General features: G+C 30.9%; 13 protein-coding genes and 1 non-coding gene across 14 annotated transcripts; 8 read left to right on the top strand and 6 right to left on the bottom strand.

The window, feature by feature from the left end:
- Positions 1–19: 19 nt before the first annotated feature.
- On the bottom strand, positions 20–3660 carry PPL_11046 (uncharacterized protein; the record flags this gene model as incomplete). The annotated part of the gene is made up of 4 exons (XM_020581805.1): positions 20–746; positions 831–1849; positions 1931–3466; positions 3556–3660. 4 exons carry the CDS (start codon positions 3658–3660, stop codon positions 20–22), a joined length of 3387 nt encoding a protein of 1128 aa, XP_020427675.1.
- Positions 3661–3736: 76 nt separating this feature from the next.
- Positions 3737–4681, bottom strand: PPL_11045 (uncharacterized protein; the record flags this gene model as incomplete). Its single annotated transcript, XM_020581804.1, has 3 exons — positions 3737–3751; positions 3986–4480; positions 4655–4681. 3 exons carry the CDS (start codon positions 4679–4681, stop codon positions 3737–3739), a joined length of 537 nt encoding a protein of 178 aa, XP_020427674.1.
- Positions 4682–4897: 216 nt separating this feature from the next.
- On the top strand, positions 4898–6490 carry PPL_11044 (uncharacterized protein; the record flags this gene model as incomplete). Its single annotated transcript, XM_020581803.1, has 3 exons — positions 4898–4925; positions 5065–6368; positions 6482–6490. 3 exons carry the CDS (start codon positions 4898–4900, stop codon positions 6488–6490), a joined length of 1341 nt encoding a protein of 446 aa, XP_020427673.1.
- A 115-nt stretch (positions 6491–6605) lies between these two features.
- On the top strand, positions 6606–7970 carry PPL_11043 (uncharacterized protein; the record flags this gene model as incomplete). Its single annotated transcript, XM_020581802.1, has 1 exon — positions 6606–7970. One exon carries the CDS (start codon positions 6606–6608, stop codon positions 7968–7970), a length of 1365 nt encoding a protein of 454 aa, XP_020427672.1.
- A 129-nt stretch (positions 7971–8099) lies between these two features.
- On the top strand, positions 8100–9446 carry PPL_11042 (uncharacterized protein; the record flags this gene model as incomplete). The annotated part of the gene is made up of 2 exons (XM_020581801.1): positions 8100–8407; positions 8549–9446. 2 exons carry the CDS (start codon positions 8100–8102, stop codon positions 9444–9446), a joined length of 1206 nt encoding a protein of 401 aa, XP_020427671.1.
- Positions 9447–9766: 320 nt separating this feature from the next.
- On the top strand, positions 9767–11041 carry PPL_11041 (uncharacterized protein; the record flags this gene model as incomplete). Its single annotated transcript, XM_020581800.1, has 1 exon — positions 9767–11041. The coding sequence occupies one exon, from the start codon at positions 9767–9769 to the stop codon at positions 11039–11041; it is 1275 nt and encodes a 424-aa protein (XP_020427670.1).
- A 335-nt stretch (positions 11042–11376) lies between these two features.
- Positions 11377–15167, top strand: PPL_11040 (uncharacterized protein; the record flags this gene model as incomplete). Its single annotated transcript, XM_020581799.1, has 3 exons — positions 11377–11386; positions 11506–13155; positions 13219–15167. The coding sequence occupies 3 exons, from the start codon at positions 11377–11379 to the stop codon at positions 15165–15167; spliced, it is 3609 nt and encodes a 1202-aa protein (XP_020427669.1).
- A 1176-nt stretch (positions 15168–16343) lies between these two features.
- Positions 16344–17017, top strand: PPL_11039 (uncharacterized protein; the record flags this gene model as incomplete). Its single annotated transcript, XM_020581798.1, has 2 exons — positions 16344–16391; positions 16910–17017. 2 exons carry the CDS (start codon positions 16344–16346, stop codon positions 17015–17017), a joined length of 156 nt encoding a protein of 51 aa, XP_020427668.1.
- Positions 17018–18244: 1227 nt separating this feature from the next.
- Positions 18245–18505, top strand: PPL_11038 (uncharacterized protein; the record flags this gene model as incomplete). The annotated part of the gene is made up of 1 exon (XM_020581797.1): positions 18245–18505. The coding sequence occupies one exon, from the start codon at positions 18245–18247 to the stop codon at positions 18503–18505; it is 261 nt and encodes an 86-aa protein (XP_020427667.1).
- Positions 18506–18908: 403 nt separating this feature from the next.
- On the bottom strand, positions 18909–18979 carry PPL_11037. The gene has a single exon. It is a non-coding gene; the product is annotated as a tRNA-Pro (tRNA).
- Positions 18980–19171: 192 nt separating this feature from the next.
- On the bottom strand, positions 19172–20731 carry PPL_11036 (uncharacterized protein; the record flags this gene model as incomplete). The annotated part of the gene is made up of 3 exons (XM_020581796.1): positions 19172–19297; positions 19430–19454; positions 20235–20731. The coding sequence occupies 3 exons, from the start codon at positions 20729–20731 to the stop codon at positions 19172–19174; spliced, it is 648 nt and encodes a 215-aa protein (XP_020427666.1).
- A 277-nt stretch (positions 20732–21008) lies between these two features.
- Positions 21009–21663, bottom strand: PPL_11035 (uncharacterized protein; the record flags this gene model as incomplete). The annotated part of the gene is made up of 3 exons (XM_020581795.1): positions 21009–21104; positions 21189–21513; positions 21572–21663. 3 exons carry the CDS (start codon positions 21661–21663, stop codon positions 21009–21011), a joined length of 513 nt encoding a protein of 170 aa, XP_020427665.1.
- Positions 21664–22121: 458 nt separating this feature from the next.
- Positions 22122–23620, top strand: PPL_11034 (uncharacterized protein; the record flags this gene model as incomplete). Its single annotated transcript, XM_020581794.1, has 3 exons — positions 22122–22173; positions 23227–23260; positions 23329–23620. The coding sequence occupies 3 exons, from the start codon at positions 22122–22124 to the stop codon at positions 23618–23620; spliced, it is 378 nt and encodes a 125-aa protein (XP_020427664.1).
- Positions 23621–23714: 94 nt separating this feature from the next.
- Positions 23715–26783, bottom strand: PPL_11033 (oligopeptidase B; the record flags this gene model as incomplete). Its single annotated transcript, XM_020581793.1, has 6 exons — positions 23715–24548; positions 24632–24841; positions 24912–25208; positions 25284–25418; positions 25490–25588; positions 25662–26783. The coding sequence occupies 6 exons, from the start codon at positions 26781–26783 to the stop codon at positions 23715–23717; spliced, it is 2697 nt and encodes an 898-aa protein (XP_020427663.1).
- Between the last annotated feature and the right edge of the window lie 177 nt (positions 26784–26960).

Genomic DNA, 26960 nt, shown 5'->3' with positions numbered 1-26960 from the left:
TTTTTTGTTTTGTGAGTTTCTAACCATAGAGTCCAGTATCAAAATTGGCCACTGGTATTGGTGCAAAAGATGAGATACCCTTTGATTCCATTTCTTTGATGTGATCAATGATTTGCTTGAAGGTTGGTCTACGGTCTGGATTGGAATCCCAGCACATTGTGATCAACTCTTTCCATTTGGGGTTGGTTGTCAATGGGATGGGTGGTCTGTAAGATTCGTGGGCGGCGAGGTTAGCCATCTTCATTGGCTTCATGTCTTGTTGTGGCTCCTCGGATGTCAACAACTCCCAGAGAATCATGGCATACGAATAGACATCACTCTTTTCACTGTTGGATTCACCTTTGAAAACTTCGGGTGCCATGTATGGAATACATCCAACCGATGCAGTCATGGTGCCCTGCTCCATCTTTAGACGCGACAAACCGAAATCGGAAATCTTACATTTGAAATCGTTGACATTGTAGGTACGTCTTGTGTCAATGGTGTTATCGAGCAAAATGTTTCCCGACGACAAATCTCTGTGCAAAATGGGTGGATTCGAACCGTGAAGATAACACATTCCTTTGGCAATATCTTTGGCAATATTCAAACGAAGAAGTGGATTTTGTTCGAGGAATTGGAAATAATCTATCAAGAATTGTCTCAAACTACCACCTCCCATCCATTCAATAACTATACAATGGTGTTCTTCACTACCAGAAGTACATGCACCAAGGAATTGTACAACATTTGGATGTCTCAATTTACTATAATTAATTGATTTAAAAAATAATAAAGTTAGATTAAATTATTATTATTATTAATCTTCTTCTTCATCTTTTTCATCATACCTTAAAATTGAAACTTCATTTTGGAACATTTCAACTGAAGTTTTAGTTTTGAATTGACAACGATAGATAATCTTGATGGCAACATCTGTTTCTCTCCATGTTCCACGCTTCACTTCACCAAAGAAACCTTTACCCAAGGGTTCACCAAATTCCAACTCGTTGAAATCGATTTCATATTCTCTTCTTTCTGGTTGTGCCTGTTGATGTTGTGTTGGTGGAACATCGTCCATCGAGATATCATCGCCACTACCGTTGATACTGCTAGTGATGAGCAAATTCTTATTTTTCTTTGGCTCACCACCGCTGATTGTGCTGCCGCTCTTGTTGGAGTTGGGATCGAACTGGTCGAGTCCAGAGGCGTCGTCCTCTCCCCAGCGAACTTTCTTTAGCTTCATATGTTTATCTCTTATTATCATGGGAATTAAACCATTGACCAGTGCTTGTCTAGATACTTTATCTTTTGCATCTTTTTTACTTCTACCTTTGCATGTCTCCTTTAACTCGTTATTGAGATAGAGACCACATATGAATTCCGGTTGATGTTGTGGTCCACCTACGTGCTTGGTTACAAATTTGGTATCTAATTGGAAGTATACCCTGCACTTGGAGAGTAGCTCTTCAAAGTCAAACTTTGGATTGACTGAATTATTTAGGATTTGAATGTAAGATTCTGGCAATCCTGCATCCTCATCACTCAAATACTCGATGGCTTCCTTGATGTAGAACTCTTGTTTTATGAGATTGGGATAGATATTCGATTCGAAATCCTTTAGAATTGCGTAGAACTCTGATTTCTTGCTTCTGAGATGACCACGACACTGAGTGAAAGCGGTGACTGTTGCTGGCGAATCGATTCTAATGACAACGTTACATTTTGGAACATCTAAGCCCTCCTCTAGGACTGCAGTGGCCACGATTACATTGTATTGTCCACTTCGGAACTTCTCTACGTTGTCTTTCTGGCTTTTGGTGGACTGTCCACCTGACTTGGTTGATCCATGTCCAGATACTTTTCCTGGCTTCAAGAATTTGTATCTCTCTTCTTTTGCGCGTGTAGTGAGAACCTTAACCAGTTGCTCTGCAGATTGTCGAGTTTTTACAAACAATATAGCTTTGAATGCTGGATCTGTCTGATTCTTCTCCTCCAAAATATTCAGTGCAATATCCAGCTTGCATATGTTGGTAGTGTCATCATCGTCAAACTCTATGAGACCTTCTAACAACCTTTGTTTTTTCTCTTTTGGAATGTTGGTGGCTTCCAATCGATTGATAAGTATTTGTTTGCAGTCTTCTGTTGGATGGGATGCATCCTTTGGATCTTTACCGTATGTTACCAAGTCGTAGCATTTGTTGGCAATGCTCAACAATAGTTTTTCATTTTCATTGTTGGTGTTTTCCAACTTTACCAAAAGCTCTTGAATATCTTCGTACAGGTATTCTTTCCTTGTTGGTACCAAACTGGATGCAAAGTTTCTGGTAATGCAATTGATTGCTTTCATTAAAAATATTTCTTTAGGATGTTGTGGGAGCTCTTTTAGTTGTAATTCCGCAGTAATCCTGTGCTCTTCGATATCGGCTTGAGTCTCGGCATCCGGTGAGATGATACTGCAGCCAGAGATACACGACATCACCTTGAGGGAAATAAAAGTGTCTATCCAGCTGGATTTGCCGCCTGGTGATGCAGTTAGTCCCATGACTTTTGGTTTAACATCCTCCTTCATAGCTTTATAGTGGTTCTTAAGTAACATGGAAAAGGAATTATCTTTGACCATGTGATGAGCTTCATCAAATACAATGAGTGAATATTGTCCCATTACAACCTTGTTGAATTTCAGAAGATTGAGGAAAAAAGATGAAATGCTTACCAGAACATCGTGATGATCGTTCAGTTTGGCATCGATCGACATGTCGCCATGCACACCTATTACATTCAGTCCAGTTTGATCATGGATATAATTCTCCAGTTGGAGAACCAAAGGAATTCTCTCAACAAGAAAGAGAATACGCTTTTTCGGATTCATTTCCTTCATTTTGCTGATTACCATTGCTGCAATCTGTGTCTTTCCAAGACCGGTTGGAATGCAACAAATAATGTTATCCTCCATTGCTTTCTTGTAAAAATACTTTTGGTACTTCCTAGGTTGATGCAGAGTAGCTGGAATCTCTGCGTCTTTGAAATTTCTTTGGACTGGTGTAGTCACTGCCTCTGCCTTTTGATCGTTACTCAGCTTATTAAGCGTCTCATTCCGAAGATTAATGGCAACTGATCCCTTGGTATAAAGTTTAGCATCAACTGAAACGGTATCCATCCTCTTGAGATGTTCATTGTAAAATGTAAACTCTCCTCCAAACATTTTGTTCTCTGATTTGAGTGTGAGTGTGCAGTCAACGTTGTTACCCAACGACAAACTACCAAGCAATGCTTCCAAATCTTGTTGATTGAATTGCTCCTCGACCTTCTCATTGGCCTGCTCCTCATTGTCGTTCTCGGCTCCATCGGGTAACGCCTCACGATTCGCGGTCGGACCTCTGATTTTATCCTGAAATAAAACACCTAGAGCAGCTTCTTTCTCTGCCTCTTTCTTCTTTAATTTCGGTGAAGATTTAAAAGAGTTTCCATTGAATGTTACTGTACACTAAGCAAAATATATATATTAATGATCTATTTTATTTTATCTTTTCACTTTGTTTTTTTTTTTTTTAAAAAACAAACCAACAAACATACCACAAACGTTGAACCAACCTTTACAGTATTGTAAACTGGAAGAGTTTGACCTCTGGTGGCTAGCATCTCAGCTAAGATACTTTTTGGATGTTTAAATTCTGTCATTTTTCTATCTTTATATCACTCTAAAAAAGTGCAGTAAATATATAAATACTTATACAAGAATGAACAAAAAAAATATTTAAGTTGTTTGAAACTAATAATAAAAAAAAAAAAAATAACACAAAGCAAAATGAAAATAAAAAAAATCCAAGACACTTTTTTGATTGATCAAAAAAAAAATCCATTTTTGCAAACTACACAAAAAACTTACAAAATAACTTAAACAAATAAATAAAATATGATTATAAAGATAAAAATTTTGAGGTTTTTTTTGTTTGATTGTTTATTAGTTTATGACTGCAAAGAAAAGAGTTTTATTAATATATACTCTAATTGAACATTTAGTTTCTTCCGACCTTCTTTTCGATGGACTTCTTGATGAGGTTGATACGGGCTCTTCTTTGGTGAGGGTACGCTTGTCCTTCTTGGCGAACTTGGCATTCTTGTAGTTCTTCTTGTCGGCCTTCTTGGCAGATGGGTCCTTTCTGATGGCAACGTGAGCCTTGGTGCACATGGCTTCCAAATCTTTTGAGGCAACTTTGGCCTTGATGAATTGGGAGTAGTGTCTCTTGTATTCCTCTTCGTCTTCAGTTTGGAGGAGCTTCATATGTTCGGCGACGTGACCACCGAAGATGTACTTCTTCAAGACCTCAGCGTTCAACTTCTTGGTCTCGGCGTTGTAACCAACGAAACGAGTCTTCTTGTGTGGGATGTACATACCACCATCACAGGCACCCTTCAAGACGGCAAAGACCTTGTTACCAGTAGTGGTACGGGCCAAACCGACATCGATCATTACCCGCGCACTTGTAACACATATCTTCTAACTTTTGTTGATCAATATCAAACTTTCGTATAGATTTTGATCGTAAAGATATTGTAAGATCTCATAGGACGTTGGATATGAATAGACGATAATTTCATTGAGTATTCTGCAATTATCGAAAATCTCTTCCTATGAAAGTTGTACATAATAAGAGAAATGCTTTTTTTTAACTTTTTTAGGAAATTGATAGGAATTCATTAATTTTTTTTTTTTGAATTAATTATTACTCTCTTAATATTAGTTTTTGATAGAAATAAATGAATTAATTTTCAACTATAAAATGCATCGATGCATTTCAATCATTCTTTCATATACAATTGTTATTCAAATATATAAATTTATAAAGATAACACATTAAATTGTTTTTAATTTTTTCAACAAGTGTTTAAATCTTTTTTCGCTGCAAGAAAAAAAATGTTACCCCAATTGGAAGTTGAAAGGTGTAAATAAAATTTGTGTGAACATTATTGAAAAATTAAATTGATTAGTTTTTTGATTTTGATTTTTTTTTTTTGATTACCCTTTCCACCAAAAGTTAATAATGGATAATAAGATTTTTAATCATGTTTTTAATAATTCAGTATTGAGAGTTTATATATTTCAACAAGTTAGATCAATACATGTCGATTATTTAAGAGAAAAGAGTTTAAAATGGAATGAAGTAGAATGTAAACCATATCTATTGGCTGGTTACAACTATTTTCAATTGTTAAAAGAATATTATAAACAAAGAATAGAGAATAATAAAAAATGGTATCATAAATTTAAGTTTAAAGATTACTCTTTGAAATCAGACAGTACAATCAATCACACTTTGAGAATAGCTGTCAGACATGATAGATTAGAGATAATAAAGTATTTCATGGATCGATACAAATTGTATGATTTCATTGATAGATTGATGAATGAATCTGTTCTCAATGGAAAGTCAGAGATATTTCATTATTTAGATCAACTTTTAAGATCTATTGGCAAGATTCATTCGTACGGGTTCATGGTTCGTTCACCTCGAGGAAAAAACATGGAATTGTTACAATGGTTGACTGAAAAGATATCGATTCACAATAGTGAAGATAATACAATTACATACCCTAAGAAGATGATATCTAATGCAATAGGAAATGCAGCTCGGGTTGGTCGTATCGACATGATCGAGTATCTCATGTCAAAATGTGATTTCACCAACAATCCAGATTTTGCTCAACCTTTTATTCTAGAGAATTGCATAATGAGTGGTAGCATTGAAATGGTTGAATGGATTTTAGCACGTGGTGTCAATTACAAACCAACGATAAACTACATAGAGTTGTCAGCCAAATATGGACATCTTAACATGGTTCAGTATTTCGAGAGAAATAATATCGGTCACTTTACAGGTCGGACAGTTGCCAATGCAGTAAGATTAGATAATTTACAACTGGTTGAGTGGTTACATTACAATCATAGTGAATTATTCACATCTTCGACAATGGATCTATCAGCAAAGATAGGTCTATCACTTGTGAAATGGTTCCACTCGAATCGAACTGAAGGATGTACCATTGGATCGATGATAAACGCTTCATTCAACCACGATTTCGAAACAGTTAAATGGTTACGTGAGAACAGATCAGATTCATACAACAACAGAATACTCAATGAAATTATCATTCATCCATATCCATCGTCCTATGAGATATTAAAATATCTTTACGATCAAAATCTATATGAAAAGTTTAATGTTAATCAACGAAACATAGAAAATATTTTTTTTAGATCAGTGGGTGATATTCGTTGCGAAGATATTCTTAATTTTATGATCGATTATCAAAATCAATTATTCTCTGCATTCGATTTGAAAAAAGAATTTAGAAAAGTAATCAAATTTTATGGAATGCCTAATTATGTATATAAAAATATAAATTTATAAAAATAAACAATAAATTGTTTAACAAGTTGTTAATTCTTTTTTGTTAAATTGTAATAGAAAACTAATGTTTACCTTTATTCTTTTTTTAGATGTTTTAAATAATAATCACCTTTTTAAAAAATTAAAAAAATATTCATGATTAATGGGCAAAACAGGAAAGAGATCATTAAAGATGATTAGTTTTTTTTTTAAGATATCAGTATTTTATTAATAATGAATAAAAAGATATTTAATAATGTTTTTAATAATTCAGTATTGAGAGTTTATATATTTCAACAGGTCAGATCAATACATGTCGATTATTTAAGAGAAAAGAGTTTGAAATGGAATGAAGTAGAATGTAAACCATATCTATTGGCTGGTTACAACTATTTTCAATTGTTAAAAGAATATTATAAACAAATAGAAGAGAATAATAAAAAATGGTATCACAAGTTTATAGCTTACTCTTTGAAATCAGACAGAACAATCTATCATGCTTTGAGAGTAGCAGTGCAACATGATAGATTAGAGATAATAAAGTATTTTATGGATCAATTTAGATTGTATGATTGCATAGAAGGATTGATGGATGTATCTGTTATCAATGGAAAGTCAGAGATATTTCATTATTTAGATCAACTTGTAACTTCCATTGGCAAGATTCACTTGTACGAGTCGTACATGACCCGTTCACCTCGAGGTGAAAACATGGAGTTGTTACAATGGTTAACTGAAAAGATATCGAAACACAATATTGAAGATAATACAACGATATATCCTAAAAATATGATATCCAATGCAATAGAAAATGCAGCTATCGTTGGTCGTATCGACATGATCGAGTATCTCATGTCAAAATGTGATTTCACCACCATTCCAGAAAATATTCGACATTATATTCTAGAGAATGGTGTAGCGAGTGGTAGCATTGAAATGATTGAATGGATTTTAGCACATGGTGTCAATTATAAATCAAATATAAACTATATAGAGTTGTCAGCCAAATATGGACATCTTAATTTGGTTCAGTATTTCGAGATGAATAATATCGGTCACTTTACAAGCGAAACGGTTGTCAATGCAGTGGTATCAAATAATTTACAACTGGTTGAGTGGTTACATTACAATTATAGTCAATGTTTCACATCTTTGGCAATGGATCAATCGGCATGGATGGGTATATCATTTGTTAAATGGTTCCACTCGAATCGAACTGAAGGATGTACCATTGGATCGATGATAAACGCTTCATTCAGCCATGATTTAGAAACAGTTAAATGGTTACGAGAGAACAGGTCAGATTCATACAACAACACAATACTTAATGAAATTATCATCCGTTCATACCCATCGTCCTATGAGATCTTACAATATCTTTACGATCAAAATCTATATGAAAAGTTTAATATTAATCAACAAAAGTTAGAAGACATCTTTTTTAGTACTGTGGGTGCTGTTGGTTGCGAAGATATTCCTAATTTTATGATCGATTATCAAAATCAATTATTCTCTGCATTCGATTTGAAAAAAGAATTAAGAAAAGTAATCAAAAGATTTGGAATCCCTGATCATGTCTATAAAAATATAAATTTATAAAGATAACACATGAAATTGTTTAATATTTTAACAAATTGTTTAATTCTTTTTTTTTTTTATCATGATCATTATATTTTTACACTTTTGATTTTGATAAAAATTTTATTTTAAGATATCATTTATTTAAAAATGAATAAAAAGATATTTAATAATGTTTTTAATAATTCAGTATTGAGAGTTTATATATTTCAACAGGTCAGATCAATACATGTCGATTATTTAAGAGAAAAGAGTTTAAAATGGAAAGTAGTTGAATGTAAACCATATCTATTGACTGGTTACAACTATTTTCAATTGTTAAAAGAATATTATAAACAAATAGAAGAGAAGAATAAAAAATGGTATCACAAATTTAAATCTTACTCTTTGAAATCAGATAGAACAATCTATCATACATTAAGGATAGCAGTTCAACATGATAGATTAGAGATAATAAAGTATTTCATGAATAAATACAAATTATATGATTTCATAGAAAGATTGATAGTTCAATCTGTTATCAATGGAAAGTCAGAGATATTTCATTATTTAGATCAACTATTAAGATCTATTGGCAAGATTCATTCGTACTGTTATAGCATGATTCAATCGCCTCGAGGAAGAAACATGCAATTGTTACAATGGTTGACTGAAAAGATATCGAATCACAATATTGAAGAATACGGACTTATATATTGTGTATCGGAAGCATTAGTCAATGCAGCTATCGTTGGTCGTATCGATATGATCGAGTATCTCATGTCACAATGTGATTTCACCACCATTCCAGAAACGATTCAACCCTATATTCTAGAGAATGGCGTAATGAGCGGTAGCATTGAAATGATTGAATGGATTTTAGGTCATGGTGTCAAATATAAACCAATGATAAACTACATAGAGTTGTCAGCTAAATATGGACATCTTAACTTGGTTCAGTATTTCGAGATGAATAATATCGGTCACTTTACAAGTCGGACAATCGACAATGCAGTAAGATCAAATAATTTCCAATTAGTTGAATGGTTACATTACAATCAAAGTGAATCATTTCAATCGTCGGCAATGGATCTATCAGCAAGGATGGGTCTGACACTTTTGAAATGGTTTCACTCGAATCGAACTGAAGGATGTACTATTCGTTCGATGATAAACGCTTCATTCAGCCATGATTTAGAAACAGTTAAATGGTTACGAGAGAACAGGTCAGATTCATACAACAACAGAATACTCAATGAAATTATCCTCAATTCACATCCATCGTCCTATGAGATCTTACAATATCTTTACGATCAAAATCTATACGAAAAGTTTAATATTAATCTACTAAAGTTAGATGATATCTTTTCTAGGAGTGCGCATAATGATCGTCGCGAAGATATTCTTAATTTTATGATCGATTATCAAAATCAATTATTCCCTGCATTCGATTTGAAAAAAGAATTAAGAATTCTAATCAAACGACATGGATACTTTAGTTATGGTATAAAAATATAGATTTAATAAAGATAACACATTAAATTATTTCTAAATTTTTTAAAAAAGTGTTTAATTCTTTTTTTTATTACTTGATTAAAATTTTTATAAAGATTTTCATTGAGGCTTTTTCACTTTTTTTATTTTAACATTTTTACATATTAATTTTTGTCATTTTCACTTTTTTTGCAAAAAACTACATACTAATTTTTAAAAATAAAAAAAGTGAAATAACCTCATTGAAAATTGGCACAGAAAGTTGAGAAATTTGTGTGATCATTTTTCACATTTAAAAAATGAATTTTTTTAAGATACAAAATTCAAATTAATCATAATTAATAATGGATAATAAGATATTTAATAATGTTTTTAATAATATGTTATTGAGAAATTATATATTTCAACAAGTTAGATCAATACATGTAGATTATTTGAAAGAAAAGAGTTTTAAATGGAAAGAGGTGGCGTGTAAACCATATCTATTGGCTGGTTACAACTATTTTCAATTGTTAAAAGAATATTACAACGTTGTAGCAAATAGAAATATATCGTTAAATATTTCTTTTGTTTACTCACCTTTAGAGAAGGATAACTCACTTGGTTATGCTTTGAGAATAGCAGTACGAAAAAACAGATCGGAGATATTAAAGTACTTTATGGCTGAACACAAGTTGTACCTCTACTTGGACGAACTTATGATAAGTGCCGCGACCTCTGGAAATTTTGAAGCTCTTCAATACCTTGACTCAATTGCACCTCAACTGAAAAGTGATAATTTATATCGGTCTAGAATCATTGAATCGCCATTCGGAAAAAACATCGAAATGATGCATTGGTTGATCGAGAATAAGATGAATTTCGATCCAATTGTTAAACGAATGGTCTTTCAACTGACAATAAGAAATGCACTTGAAGCAGGTTTTGTTGGCATTTTAGATTATCTAATCGATAAATCAGAGTTGACAGAAATGCAGGGCGTAAGCGATGATATCATGATGAATGCAGTCAAGAGTGGTAGTATTGCAACTGTTGAATGGTTAATATCAAAAGGTTACCAGTGTAAGAATTCCAGTTATATTACATGTGCTGCAAAACACTGTCATTTGGAATTGGTTCAGTATCTCCACGGCAAAGGAGTCGTAGGTTCATGTACGAAAGAGGTAATGGAGTCTGCAATTGGTTCTGGTCAAGTAGAACTCATTCAATGGGTACATGAAAATAAAACGGAAGAGTGGAACAGAAACGCAATAAAGATTGCAATAGAAAAGAATCAACTGGATTCAGTACGGTGGCTTCACAAGAATAAACCGGATCTCATTGACAAGAACATTCTAAATCAACTTTTGGATGATGGTAAAAAAAAGGTTTCTGTCAACATATTACAGTATCTATTGGACAACAGATTGTATCTAGTGATTAACAACGATCGTGATACAGAGATGATCATGCTCAGTGCATTGTGTGAAGGTAACTATGATCTACGAGCAGATACATTGAAATTCCTATTGGGTAATCAACAGTTATTGTTTAACAAATCAATTGACGTCTTTACATTACTACCAATTGCTAAAAACCTTTCAACAAACTTGGGTTCAATCATTGAGAGTTATATTTAAAAATAAATTAAATAAAATAAATTGCAAAAAAATAAGTTAAAAGATAGTTATTGGGATTTTTTTTGTTTTTTATTATTTACGAAAAAAAAAGGTAAATTTCTTTGAACAATAATCGATTGATTGAATTAACAACTTGGATAATAAAATAGAAATAATCAAGAGTTTTTTTAATTTTTTTTTCATCACCAAAAGTTTTTTGTTGATTCTTTTTCAAATCATCATCAACACAAAACGATTCCAAAAATAGTTGTAAATTTATTTGAAAAAGTAAAAAAAAAAATACTAAATTCAGATATTTTTAAGTAAAAAAAATTTTTGTTTTGTGACAAAAAAGTATGTCTGATGGTTTTTTTTTTTTAATTTTTTTAACAATCAAACAATCAAAATGATGAAATATTTATCTATATATATTATTACATTTTTATTTGTTTTTAAATTAAGTTTTGCTGCTATTTTAATTTCAGATATTCAATTTACTCCAAATATTGTCTATGGAATCTCACCAACTCTACCACGGCTGAATATTGCTATTACGTCGACTGTTGGAGTTTCCAAGGGTTACATCCAAATGTGCGGAACGGAATTTGATTTTGGTCCAGATGCTGTTACCTCGGACTCGCTCAATTCCTATGTTAATCTTTGCATCTCCATTCCAACCACTGTAATGAAAGCTTGTAAAGACACTGGTCAAACTGCTGCCTCTAGTTTGGTCACAATGATCCGGCTTCAAAATGATTTGTTTGTATCGAGTACAATCGTTCCAAAGACATCGTTGGGATCCACTTTTGTTTATGATACAACAGCCCCTGTAATTTCCAATGTAACCGTTTCATCATCGACCGACACTATCTATGTAAAATTCAAAGCCAAAGATGCATCCAGTGATGTTGACTATTGTTATGTCAACTTAATGAATGGAAATGGTGCTTTCATATTTTATGCCGAATCGATGCCATCATCTGATCAATTTTATTCAGCCTCCAACAGTCCAAGTTACCCATCTACCACCTTTTATGTGACTTCAGTGACTTGTGCCGATATCTATTCTAACTTGGCAACCTATTCTTTAAGTCAAAAAGTTGTAATCAATTTACCTGGACCTACGGTTGGAACATTCAATGAATCATCGATTAGTTATAGTTTTTCACCAAATACTATCACTGGATCCAATGTCACCAAACAAAACACCATTAAATACACAGTCACCTATCAACAACCAACCAAACCATTCCTAACATTCACTGCTTTAATGGCAGGAAATCCATGTAATATCATATACACTTCTAAAACCACGTTCAATATTTATTGTATCATCGATCCATACACAATATCCGGTAGTTATTTCCCATCGATTAGTTATTCATTTGTTGGATTGAATGGTCAAATCGGTCTTTCTACCAATGGTACAGTTCAAATTACCAATGATTATGTTGCCAACTACCAAATCAACCAGTTGTCATTCAACGTCGCCAATTGGTTGGGTAAACCACCCGTTACCATTCAAATGAATATGACATTCATAGGTGGTGGTGTACCAATTTCAGAAGTTAAACTAAGTACTCTATTGACAATGAATCAAGAGAATTTAGTTGAAGGTACACTCTCTGCTGGTACGCTTAGTACATTGTTTGTTTTCGATCCGAGTCTTGGATATTCATTGAATACGACCAACTTTAATTTCAAATCACCATCAAACACTCAGGTTGTTTCAAAAAATGGAATCTTGACTGCTTCATCTGGAGTCTACCCAGTACCCATCTTTAAAAATGTCTATCCATTCACCAATGGTTTGGATTTAACAGATCCATTCCCACAACCATACTATGGTATCTATTCTACCTACCAAACCGATAGTACCTATATAACCACTCCAAGTATTGCAGATTTCATTGATTTTACACCATTCTCTATGAATTCAAAATCATTGGTTTCCGGTTTCATCAACAATGGACAATATCAAACAACTATTGATCCAAAAACAATTAATTCAATTTCATCATTATGGGGTGTAAATTATTTATCTGGAAGTTATAATCTTAATTTTAGAACAAGTAATGGTTGGACCAGTATATCAAATACAATGTATTCTTCATGTATTCAAATTCAAATTCCAAGTATGTAGAAAATAATTTATTTATTATATTTTTTTTTTTTATTAATTTTTAATTTATTTTTAGAAAGATATATACCAACAGTTTCATTATTTGATTATAATCCAAAGATTTTGGAATCATCAACTGCAATGCAAATTGTTATTTTCAGTTTTATTTTGGAAAAGAATTTGGATGTTGGTATTTTCGATCAAGTTTTTATTAAATTCTCAAAGGATAGCTATCAAAATCAAATCGCTACACCATGTGTTGTTTATACTGATGTTGGTAATTCTGCTTCCTATAGATGTAATAAATTGGTTCCTCCAGGTACAAATACCAATGACTATACTATATCGATTATAGTATCTTATATTAATGGATTCAGTCATACCATTCCAACATCCTATTTAATTGTCAATTCTTTCCCAGCTACCATTAGATTTATTGGTCAGAATCCAATGGATAACTTTATACAACCAACTATTAGTAAACTATCGATCGATTCACAAAAGAAAATATTATCATTCAAAATTGAAGCACAATCTTCATATTTAACTTTTGTTGGTATTACAATTCAAAATGGTTACATGTCAACAGCAAAACCATTTTCCTTGTATTCCTATAGTTCTTGGGAGAATCCATCACAAATAGTTCAATCAAATGTTAGTTTGGATATGGTCTGCAATCAACAATCTCTTAAATCACTGCAATCACCAGTTGTAACTTTGACTATCAAAGATTTCAATGGTCAAATCTATTCCTATTCCAATACACAAATTAAAGAACTATTCCCAACTTTCAATATCGATCCAATCGTTTGTACAGATGCATTCCCACCAAGAGTTGATACATTTACAATCATTAATAATAGTAATGAGAATGTAACTGCTTTTACATTTGAAATTAGAATAACAGATAATTTGGTTGGATTTAAAAATATGACTATTCAATTGTCATCAAATAGTGTACTGGTTGAAAAATATTTAGTAAATTCAACTCATAGGATATCTGGAGATGAAAATAATGGATTATATAGATTGTCGCTACAATTCCCATTACAATCACAAACAGTATTACAAATAACTATACCACATCTCTATGATAATCATGAAAATGATAGACCATACTTGGAACAAGATATGATATTATTGCAAGCATCGGAATTGTCACTACTCTCAGTTTCATTGATTACTCCACCGGAATTGGTTAGTTCATCATCACCCAATGTTATACTTGGTGGTGCATGGATTTTAATTGCCAATATCACTGGTGATGTTTATCGAGTTGTGGTTGATGTAACAGATTATAATGGTGTCATTCGAAAGGAAATGGTGTATAGCCAATCAAGTGGAATATTTTCATTATCATACTATCCAATTTATGTTGGAAAACATTATTATTCAATTATGGCAATTGGAAAAGATTTGATTACCTATACATTGACTGGTACCAATTCGAATCTACCATCGTTTACTGTAACTTCCAATGGATTTACCAATTCTCTACCAATATTTGCTCAGCTAAAGAGTGATATTTCCAATACCTATCTACCCAAGGCAACGATTACTATGTTTTATTTCTTCCCAACGGTTGGTCACAAGTTGAGATGTGCGTTAATTGATTCAAATAATCAGATTATCAATGGAAGTTATGTTGTTCCGACCACTACGATAAATAGCTATACTTGTACGGTTCCACTGGCTCATGTGTATGGTGGACTTCAAGCTTTCTATTGGTCTCTCTATTTCGAACACAGTGGTACTGGAAGATCGGTATTTTTGAACAAATTAGATTTACCAGTTTTGGGAATGATTTCAGTTCAAAGTTTTGATTTTAATAATCCAACAACTACAACTACAACAACCGGTTCATCTATAACAACACAATCATCTACAACATCAACAGCAACAGCAACAACTACACAATCATCTACAACGGGTGTACCAATTAATGATTCAAATTTATTGGTTTCGAGAGGATTTTCAAATTGTTTTTGTTGTTGTAATTTGTATTGTTTTATTAAATTAATTTAAGGTATTATTAAAAATTATTTTTTATTTTTAAATAAATTAATTTATTTGATATCAGATGTTATATTTTTATAGGTTAAAAAAATTACATTGATGATGTTTATATCCATTTCAGTCAGCAAAATTTTCAATTAGGTTAAAAAAAAATTCTATGATTTAATTAAATTAAAATAAATAAATATTTAGTACTTTAAGAATTTAATTTATCATTAAAATGAGTACAACCAATAATTTGATAATTGTGGTGTTGTCAATATATATAACAATATTGTGCCATCTCAAGAAACTAAATCAAACTCTGCAGTCGTTCTTTATCAACATTTGATGAAACAACTATCTTTAACCGAATATTTACGCCACAGTTTAAAGCAAGAATATAAACATAGTTCTTGGGATCAACTATCTCCTCAATTAATCACTTTTATCAACAAAACTCTATGCTTTATAGAAACTTGAGTTCACATAAGTATTGATGACACTATGATAGCATTTAAAGGAAGATATAATCATAGTACATTGTGCAATGTATCGAACTTATATATAATTTAGGAATATTAACATACTAAATATAAAGGACAATTCATTAGAGGTAAACCAAATTCAACTGGTTTAAAATGCTACATATTCTTCATTTCAATATGTTCAGAGGACCACATGGAGACTTATAGCAAAAATCTGAGAAGCAGGACAGATGTATCAAATCATCAGACATATATATTAATTTACTTGTTTTAGAAAGTAACAAATATATTGGAGAATAGATCCCTGAAAATGATAAGTATTTATAAAAAAATAGAGACATTTAACTTTTTAAAAAAAAATAAAAAAAAATAACAAAAATTTTGTGTAAAATTTCTGAAGGAATAAAACACTTTTTGCTTTTATAGATTAAAATTTATTTTCTTAAAAATCAATAAATAGGATTAATATATACCTAGTGGATGATTATTTGATTCAAATTGTTTCATAAAGATTCATAGGGTTTTTGGCATTAACCAGGTGTCATTTCATATCACCACTAATAACATTATTTAAGAGTTCTATTGAGTTTAGAATGAATGGCATCTAGTATATATATTTATCTCATGAATCCCCAAGATTTTTAAAAAACATTCAGGTCCTGACTGGTTTATTTGTATATCAAATCTAGTTTAGAATGCATTTTAAGTAAAAAATATTATGAGTTTTAGTATATTGATGACAAGTGAGATGTCTAGTACAGTTTTGGTATATACTATAAAATAAGTTAAACAAAATTATTTATTAGTCGATCTATATCATACTCTAAAATTTCTAAAAAATCTGGGAATCTAGAGCTTAAGATAGTTTGTCAAAGTATCCAGTTCCATATTATATTAAATCAAGTAAAGATTGAATTTGAATCTACCACTTTCAACTTAATGATAGAATATTAGTTGTTCTATATTCGGGAACTCCTTTAAAGAATAACCTTTATTTATACTATACTCTCCTTTTTTTATTTTCGTTTCATCTTAAAAATCAATATCTTTGCTTTTGTAAAATCAGTTAAAAACCTTTTTAGTTTTGAATATGAAGAAGAGTCTAAAAATTTTTGTATTATTTCTAAAAGTAATTCCTTTATTATTCTTCTAATAATGTTATTGATTTATGATTTAAAAAATGTATTGATATCTTTTTTTTTCAATGATTTAATTGTTTTTTAAAAAAAATTTAAATAAATAAATAATTATAATCTTTTAAATATACTCTTTTTATACAAATAGTATTTGTGTTCTGTGCTGAGTTTGTTTTTGTTTAGTTTTTCTTTAGTCTTGAAACTGTTAAAAATTAGAATTGTATTTAAACCAATAACTTCTGATGCCATTCAATAATCCAAATCAAGTATTCCAAAAATCTTTTATCTTTTTGTTAACATTTTACTTGGTATCATTCTTATATATGATATAATTAAATATTTCAAAATAAATTTAAAAGTACTATATTTTATTACTTCAGAAATATTCCACAAATTAATTTTATAATTTTTTTTATTTTTTTTAAATGATAAATGATTCAATTTTTTTAATTATTAATCATTTACAAAGATCTATCTTTGAATATATTTCTTACTTTCTATAACAATGTATATCTGTCTGATACTATTGATACCTCTGTCCTGTTTCTCAGATTTTTGCTGTACCTCAGAAATTGTCACATACCTTGCAAATAAATGTACTTGAAAGGATAATATTGTGTTCTATTGTATGGCTCTATGGGATTGTAAACTACAATCGATCAAAAGAATATTAAATATGTTATTTCATGCCCAATACTCCTAAAGTTCTAAAATATTTATGTGCATTTAAAAATATATATATATATATTAAAAATTGAAAAAAATCATATCTCTTTGCTCTGCTGCTTATAAGATATGGGTCTTTAATAGATTCCTGTTGTTAAGTAGAAGCAACTGATTTGGTTACTTCAAAACTTGGTCATCCATGCTTGATTGTGCCAAAAAATTTACTAATCCAACTTCTTCACCATCCTTCAAACTGTTCCATTCGTCTTGGATGGATTTTAGAAACAATCACTTCTCCAGAGTCACACCGGGCAATCCCATCCTTGCTGATGATGGTAGTCTCCTTACTCTGAAGGAAATCTATTCTGTCCTATAGGCCCTTAACCACAAGTACCCCCGAGTCCGCCATACTGAAGGTCAACTAACCATCCAGATTGGTCACTCTTTGGTTCTCCAATCTCAGTTCCTGTATATATCCAAGGTCAAAGCGCCTATGCTACGTAACAGCATATTCCGGCTGTACTCTCACACCTTCCCCATCAACCACAAGCGCACTGGTCATGTCTGTGAGTTCTGTGGTGACATCTTCACTGATCTCTGCAACCCACATGAGCATTTCTTCTGCAAATGCAGGAATGTAGTTTCACAGCAGTTCCTTTCCTTTACCAAACATTTATACCACAAGTACTGTAAGTATAGACTTTGCAATTGGAAGCACTCGTGCATCAAGTTCGACGGTCCTATTCGAACTACTGTCCACTTCACCCACCTTACTTCTGCTATCGTACATTCGTTATGGCAGGCGCTGTCCTTTGAAATGTTTGGTGATGGTACCCATTACAAGCTGGAAAATACCGTCAAAAGAGCAGTCACCGATTACACCAAATTAATCGATGCCAATTACCACAAGCTTAACTTCACAATCGCTAATTCTATCTCCCAAGGAATCACTGTCGATTGCTCTGCAATAACACGTAAATTTAAATCTGATTGGAATTTAAATCCTTCCAACTACGTGCCACCACTTTATACTGTTGTTCATCAACACGCAACTACTGTTAGATCTATTCTATCCTAATACTATTAATTAATAATAACTATAAACAAAAATTATAATTATAATAATAATAATAATATTTTATTGGCTATTTCTCACGGCCGTGTGTGAGAATGTATATATAATATAAAACACGAACTAGCAGGTTAATATCAACACCTGGAATTTGTTGACTGATCATGAGTCTTCAAAACTTTTTTTGAAAAAAAAAAAAACCTGTACACCTCTTCATTACTATAAACAATAATAATAATAATATTTTATTGGCTATTTCTAAGGGCCTGTGTGAGAATGTATATAGCGTATAGGATACTCAAACGAATCAAAGTCATTAGTATGTGGGTCAAAGTCATTTCTACCTATTTATAAATAAAAAAAAAAAAAAAAATTATTACCGCATACGGGGAAGAAGAAATTAAAGTTTCGAGACAACTGAGAATTGAACTCAGGACAGACGGATCCGAACCGTCTATGTTACCTCTACACTATTGTCTCGTTCGATGAAAAAATGAATCCTATATTAATACTTAATTTTTTTTAAAAATAATCCTAAATTTTTTCATCGAACGAGACAATAGTGTAGAGGGAATTTTTTCATTTTCAAATCTTTGTTCATTACCAACTATTATACCTTTCTATTTGTTATTCAGTTTTCACCTTTTTAAAAAAATGTGTTTTTTCTCTTAATTATTCAGCATTCAAAAAATCTGGAATTAACTTTACACTATTGTTAGTGAATGTTGCTCTTAAACTTAAAATGGAATAACAAATATTCTCTTTTTCAAATGCTCGATTTACAGTAAAAAGAACCATCTATATATATATTTTTTTCACATAACGAGGTAATATAGAATAAAAGTATTTTTTTTTATACCGATATTATTGATCCAGATAGATGGTGGTGTGCATCTACATCAATTACTCTTTAGGTTTGAAAAATATAACATTTAAATGACATTTATAAATTAAACTTATAAAAAATAAAAATTAGTCCTTATAAATTGTTGTCCGTCTAAGGACAAATAAGGTAGCCACCGAGGCAATATCAATACCTATCAATCAACATCAAATATAATCACCAGCCAACATATAAGAAATAGTCAATTGTAATTAATTAAATCTTAAATATTATTATTAATTGACTATCTCAAATTAAATAACTATTGTGTGAAAATGACCATTTTTTTTTTTTTTTGGTAATTTTTGAAATTAATGCGGTAAAAATCTCTACAAGTAGCACACATTGAAAATGCACGTTTCAAAGTGAAAACTTTTTTCACACACTGATTTGTGTGGTGCCCATGACAACTACGAAACAATCCTAGTGTATTTAATCTACATTGTTATTTGTAAATAAACGAGTTTTAATATTAAAAATAAGATTAACTCTTATTATATTATTGATATTTACCCTTGATATGTATTAAAGAAAGTATAACAACAAATTAAAGGTAATGAGGATGATGATAAATGTTACACATCTTGATATCATTTATAGATTTTAAAAATAATACTGTTTTATCTCTATTAATAGTATTAGTTTCTAGTTATTAAAAAATTTCAAGTCTTTTATTTATGAAAGTTCAAACAATTTTGTTTTTTTATATTGTTAAAAATCAAATAAAGCTTGTGAGAAAAAAGAAAAAAAATTGACATAGTGAACCACTACGGAAAACATCTTTTATATAAATGATAATCCACACCATGACTGCTGTATCTCAACCCTGGTTTATTCTTCTTTGGCACATACTCCAATTCACCATCAACTAACAACTCTGCTGGAAAGTAATCCGGATTGAAATCAATATTATCCATTACAGGATAAGGTTTCTTGTACCACACAATAGGAGGTTGTGGAGGTGGTTCAACAACTACCGGTTCCTTTGGTTTGTTTCTTTCTTCTCTCTCTGCCAAGATCTTTGAATTATCTCTTGGTTTACTATGATGTTGAACTGCAACTAGCCAAGGTAATCTAATAGCATCCAATGATTGTCTTTCCTGGTCAATTTGACCTCTATGAGCTTGCAAGTATTCATTAAAACCTATTGGCACAGTATTGGTGTTTCGAAGACCATTGGTGTAAAGAATGTACTGAAACTTTGTTTTACTCCAATTGGCATTTCCATTGACTGATTCATCATAGTAAACTGATCTACGCTGAGTATTGGCAGACTGAAAACAGAAGCAAATGAGAACAGTATTACTCATAGTATATCCAATGGTAACATCCAGCCTTTCAATAGACATTTGGTATTGGTTTCTATCATCTGGTGTGGTCAGAGGGTTACTCATCAGGTTATTGGAGTAGAAACAGCGACCCTTTTGGAAAAACCAGAGTTCTTTAAGAAATTCAATTGAAATGTTAAAAGTCAATTAAAGCTAGGTGAGAAAAACAAAAAAAACCAACATAGCGAACCACTTGCTGTTCACCCATTTTTTTTTTTTTATCACGAAAAACAGTTTGTGGCGACTGCAGAATACTATTTTTGCTATGTCTGGTCAGGTGTGGGGTTTTATTTGATTTTTAACAAATATCCATTTCCAATAGACCTTTGTTGCTTGTACGATTTCTACTATCATTGTGACCTTTAGCAGTTGAGAGCAGGATTTTCAAACCAGCCTAAATATCATTGGTCTCAAAATAATTACGCAACTGCTGGTTACTCAAATCCTCTTGCACCGAACCATGAGCCAATTCATCTACCAATCCAAAATACCATTTGCTTCTGGTGTTACATTCGTATGGAATCAGTCTTGAGTTTTCTAGAGTGTAATTGATGCCATCATTGATTCTGTCGACACTCGCCTGCCAATGTGACATGGCTACCAAACTTAATGGAACGTTTGTGATGGGGCAGCGTCTATGTTGCTTGTCTAAGAGAGTAAAATAGATATAGTCAAAATCTATCTCGCAATCACCTTCTTTTTCTTTGAATCTTTCCAATATGGCTCTGGATTCAGCAAGCTCGGTAATATGTTTAAAGTGGTAGGAAGGTTCAGTAGATCTTAATTTGCTAACTACTTTATTTCTATAATCAAAATATTAATAAAACAAACATTTTTTAAATTATAATTATTTATACATACGAACAAAATTTACATCTTGATTTATAATTATTATAAAAATTAGTGTAATGATATTCTTTATTACAAACTACACAAGTAACAATTTCATTCATTTTATTTTATTCTTCTATCAATAGATTCAATAATGAATATTTTATTCGATTCCATCTTTAAATATTTTTAATTGTAAACAAAAAAAACAAATGTCAATCATTTCAACCATCAAATATTTCCATTTGAAAAAAATATTTTTGCCATATCCAAATCTTTTTTTTTAAAGAATCATTATTTCAAAGTAAAAAAGGAAATAACAATCATATTTGTTTAAAAAAAACACTATTTTTATCCAAACTATTGAACAAATTCAAAAGTATTTTCAACCACAAAAAATAATAAAATAATAGATAAAGTTTGACAACCATCAAAAGGAAATTAAATAGTTTTTTAATTTATTTAAATATCAATATAGTTCTATTGAAATATTTAAACAATAATATTAAAGAATATTTGATATTTTGAGTTGAGTTGATTTTAAATTGATTTGAAAGAATTACATTCTATTACTTTTTAAATGAATATATTTGGTATGAAAAAAATTAGTATACTCCCAATACGTGATATACGTATATTTAAACTATATGTTGCTGCAAGTCGGTTCCTTATTTCGGACAATGATACGCATTCTCTTTGACACCCATTTTTTCATTACTCTTCTTGTTCTATCATGGTCGACCTATTTCGCTTATATCATGACCCAACTCATTAAATATATCGAGATATACTGAACAACGATGCTAGCGCTTACTAAACCGCTTTATTTAGTAATTTTTTTTTATTTAAATAAATCTTTAAAATCAACTATATAATATATATATATAAGGAATGTAAATAATTTGATAAAGATAAGAGTTTTATTTCAAAATATATTTTTATATTTATTATTGAATTATATTTGATATCTGATAATCAAACTCTACCTGTATCGTACCCTCCTGGCCACATTATACTTTGGACACTGTAGAATTCTAAGAGGCTGAATTACTCCGTCTGCCAAACCAAATCAATGGGAACATCATCCCTTACTCAAAAATGATGGCCATCTCCGCCGGCTTGAGGCTGAACTGCTCCAACAATAAATAAACACGAACTGTAGGGTAATATCAAGCTCTACACCTTGACTATCAGTTATGGTAGTACAAGGATAAATTTAGAAAAAAAAAAACAAATTTTACTTTCCATTATAATGTTTGTTTATGTTTTAAATTCCACAACGAAAAATCCACAAACTATATATACTTATTATTTTACAAAAATACAATTTTAAACTATAAAATAAAAAATACATATATATAATATAAGTAATTATTTTATACAACTATCTTTCTATATTACTTTAATTAAATAAATTTTAAAACTGGGATTTCTGTTTTCTTTTGACAAAACAAAATTTTTTTTTTTTTTAATCACTTTTTACCAAAAAAAACTTATTTGTCAATCATTTTTTAAAACTTCAACCAAAATCATTGTCAATCATGTTTGGACTTGTTTTTTCTGTGTATTTGGACACTATTTAAAGGTGAATCAAAATGAATTGATATATTAATTAACTCCAAAATGAATGATACAGTTACTTGTGTTGTTTGCAAAAAAGATTATCCTTACACTTATTTTTATAGCAATTATAAATCAAGTTGTAAATTTTGTTCGTATGTATAATAAATAATTAAATTAAAAAATATTATTTTTAGTTTTATTAATATTAAATATTATTGATTTAGAAATGCAGTGATTAGTAAACTTAGATCGACAGAACCCACTTATCATTTCAAACACATCACCCAACTTGCCCAATTAAGATCACAGGAAGAGAGGTTTGAAAAGAAAAGAGGTATCTTTGAGATTGACTATGATTACGTTTATTTTACTCTTCTGGATGCTCAAAAAAGACGATGTCCGATTACCAATGTACCACTAAGTCTTGTTTCCATGTCTCACTGGCAAGCCAGTGTCGATAGAGCTGATGATAAAATTTCTATCAAAGACCAAATTATGAATAAATTCAATACCTAGAATTATTAAATAACTTTGAAGAGAATTCATTCTGTGCACAATAATAAAATAAACCAACATATTGCCTATTGATAGCAACTAACTTTTTTTTTATTTATTTAATTCTATCAATAGAGTTGATAATGAATGCTTGTTCGAATGACAGATCATCCATATAATCACTTCTTATTTTCGAACCGAAATGACCATGATCCTCAACCTTTAAAAGTAATACATTCTCTTGTTGTTTTTGATTATTATTATTATTATTATTATTACTATTGTTGTTGCTGCCGTTACTTATTGATTCTCTTAATTTAGCAACCCACTTTAATGGTTGCCAATAAGGTACTCTTATATCTTGAAGTGAACAAGTAACCAACATCGACGGTAACGTCTTTAGCTTATCATCCCTATCACTATCACTCATCTTTGCTGCAGTTTGAATAGCCAATTCACTAGGAACTATTCTATAAGGATCATAAGATGATATATAATTGAAAACATCTGGGTCACTTGGATTTCCCCACTCACCAAACTCATGAGTAGTCAATGGCAACGATTCATCCAACATTGCCGATATCATATCGACAAACGGTACCTTTGCAACGATCGCACCGAAATACTGCGGATATGCCAACGCCATATTACCCATCAACACTCCACCAGCACTTGAACCGTGAGCCACCAGATATCGTGCACTTGTGAATCCGCTGGCAATCAAATACTCTAGGCAATCAACGAAATCATAGATGGAATTCTTCTTGTTCATCTTTTTGCCACTCTCATACCAATTGCGACCGAGTTCACCTCCACCTCTTACATGTGCAGTAGCAACGACCCAACCACGTTTCAACAATGCCAGATCCTCTTGATCATAACCAGTATCCATAACAGTACCATACGCACCATATCCTTTAATTAGAATTGGATTCCTAAAGCAATATTGCTGATTAATTATTGATCGTTTGTTGTAATCTTTATCTAATTAATACATTACATTCCATTTAATAATAAATCTTTACTATATACAAGTGACATTGGTATCTTTACTCCATTGGTTTTAGTAGATTCTACAAATACTTTTTCACAAATAAAATCATCCTTATTCAATGATAAAGGACCGGTAATCGTTGGTGAAGGATACTTTGTCATTGTATCATCATATAGATCGATATCAAATGATGTATTTGGTACCAATGGTGAGGATGCCAATACTCTTATATGTTTTTTATTTTTACCCTAGGATTATAAAGAAGTGTTAAGTAAAGTTTTGTTTTGTTATTATAACTATAATTTCCTTTTTACATACTTGATTAATACCTAATTGAATTGAAGATACCTCTGGGAATTGTATTGATTTCGAATGATTTGGATCGAATTGATTGGTAAGAGGATTCTTTGAGATCACTCTTATTCTAGGTGATGAATTATACAGTTCGCATAGTACAAGTTTATCTTGGAATACATCGACATCTCTAATACTTAGATTATCAATAGTCGGTAGTAATTCCTTGATATCATCGATCGATCCATTCTCAATTGTATCTGGTGCAATATAAATTGATAAATCTTTTTTATCGAAATTTGCAAATATTATAAATTGATCCTACAATCAATGAATATATGTTGTTAATAATAGATTATAATATGTTTGTTGATAACGCTGATCTCTATTACATACATTATTATGTTCAACATAATATTCTAAATTATCAGTTCTCTTCAAACAGATCTTTGGTTTACTATTCTTATCATATAAATCGATATAGAATACACATGTAGATGATTTACTATTTGAACAAAAGAATAGATATTTCTAAAAAGTAATTTATAAATTAGTTTGTTAACTATAAACATTAACAGTTAGTTATTCATTCAATAACTTACACCATCTTTTGATTTAACTACATCTAAAAAGTATTGATCATCCAACTCTTCATAGATTAATTCATCTGGTTGATTACTACCTATTTGTCTTTTATATATCTATATATATTTAATATGTGATTAGTAAAAATAAGATGATCATCATCATTATTATTATTATTATTATACTTACTCTATATGGTCTATTTAATTCATTTGGTATTGTATAATAGATATCATTGTTCAATGCCCATTCCGCACTGATTATATTCTCAATGTGATCGAGTGACTTTGAATTGAATTGTAAAGTAGAGGACGATTGTTCAACACGTCTAACGAAACAATGGTATTTCTCTTGTCCAACGTCAGCGACATACAAATAGGTAGAGTTATCCTCTGCAAACTTAAATGATACAATATCGTTGGTTGTCAATTTATAACCATTGTCCATACCATTTTTAAATAGAATTTGTTTAACTTGTCTATCATTACTACTACTACTACTATTGCTACTACACTGTCTACGATAATAAACACCTCTTTCATCGGTTAAATATTGAAATCCATCTATTTCCTCTTCGAAATCCTTATAACTCTCCGGTGCCTCTATGGTTGTCGATTCGTTCTCCTCACGAAGAATATCCGCTAGTTCAGAGATACTACGGTAGCGGTCTTGTTTCTGAGTGAGGTTGGGAGTGTCTCGATCAGTCAACTTGTGATTCCTGTATTGCTCTACATAATGATTCTCGCAATCAATAGATTGTTGTACATCTCCACAATCTAAATTACGGAAATACTCGTAGTTATCGATCCATTGATTTCCGTTCGTATCTCGATAGACATATTCTTGTTTTTTGTGTGTTGGTGGTTTATATCTTTCAGAGAATGACGATTGCTTAAACAATTTCGACGAAAAAGAAATAGATCTACTAATGTGATATTGTTGTTGTTGTAAACTATTAAACAATCTACTGCTACTAGTAGTAATCAATTTATAAATTAATGTTGATTGTTGTGGTGATATTAAACGACAATTATTACTACTCCTACTACTACTACTACTATTACTAAATTGGTATTGTTGTTTTTGTTCTTGTCGTTGTAATTGTTGTTTTAAACTATAGTTATTAATATTTGCATAACCACCATTGTTTAATCTAGATAGAGAACATGTTGAAGTTGAATAATTGTTACTGTTGTTGTTATTGTTATTTATATTAGTGTTAGTGTTAGTGTTAGTGCTTGTGTTGTTGTTGTTTGTTGATAGTAGTGTTCTATAATTTGTGGTTACTTTCAATGATAGTAATCTCTTCATTATATATACGTTGTGTGTTGTACTGTATATAATTTAAAAAACAATAAATCACAAATAAAGAAGTGAAAGTTTAGTTTTTGCAATGGTATCAGATAACCCCAAGCATTATAATTAAATCTATTATCAGACACACAGAGTAATCAAAACATACACTCAATGTTCATGCACATTCATTTT

Source organism: Heterostelium album (assembly GCF_000004825.1).
Source record: "Heterostelium album PN500 unplaced genomic scaffold PPL_contig20, whole genome shotgun sequence".
Taxonomy (NCBI): Eukaryota; Evosea; class Eumycetozoa; order Acytosteliales; family Acytosteliaceae; genus Heterostelium; species Heterostelium album.
Note: the sequence above shows the minus strand (reverse complement) of the source record. Positions and strands in the feature narration are given on the sequence as shown.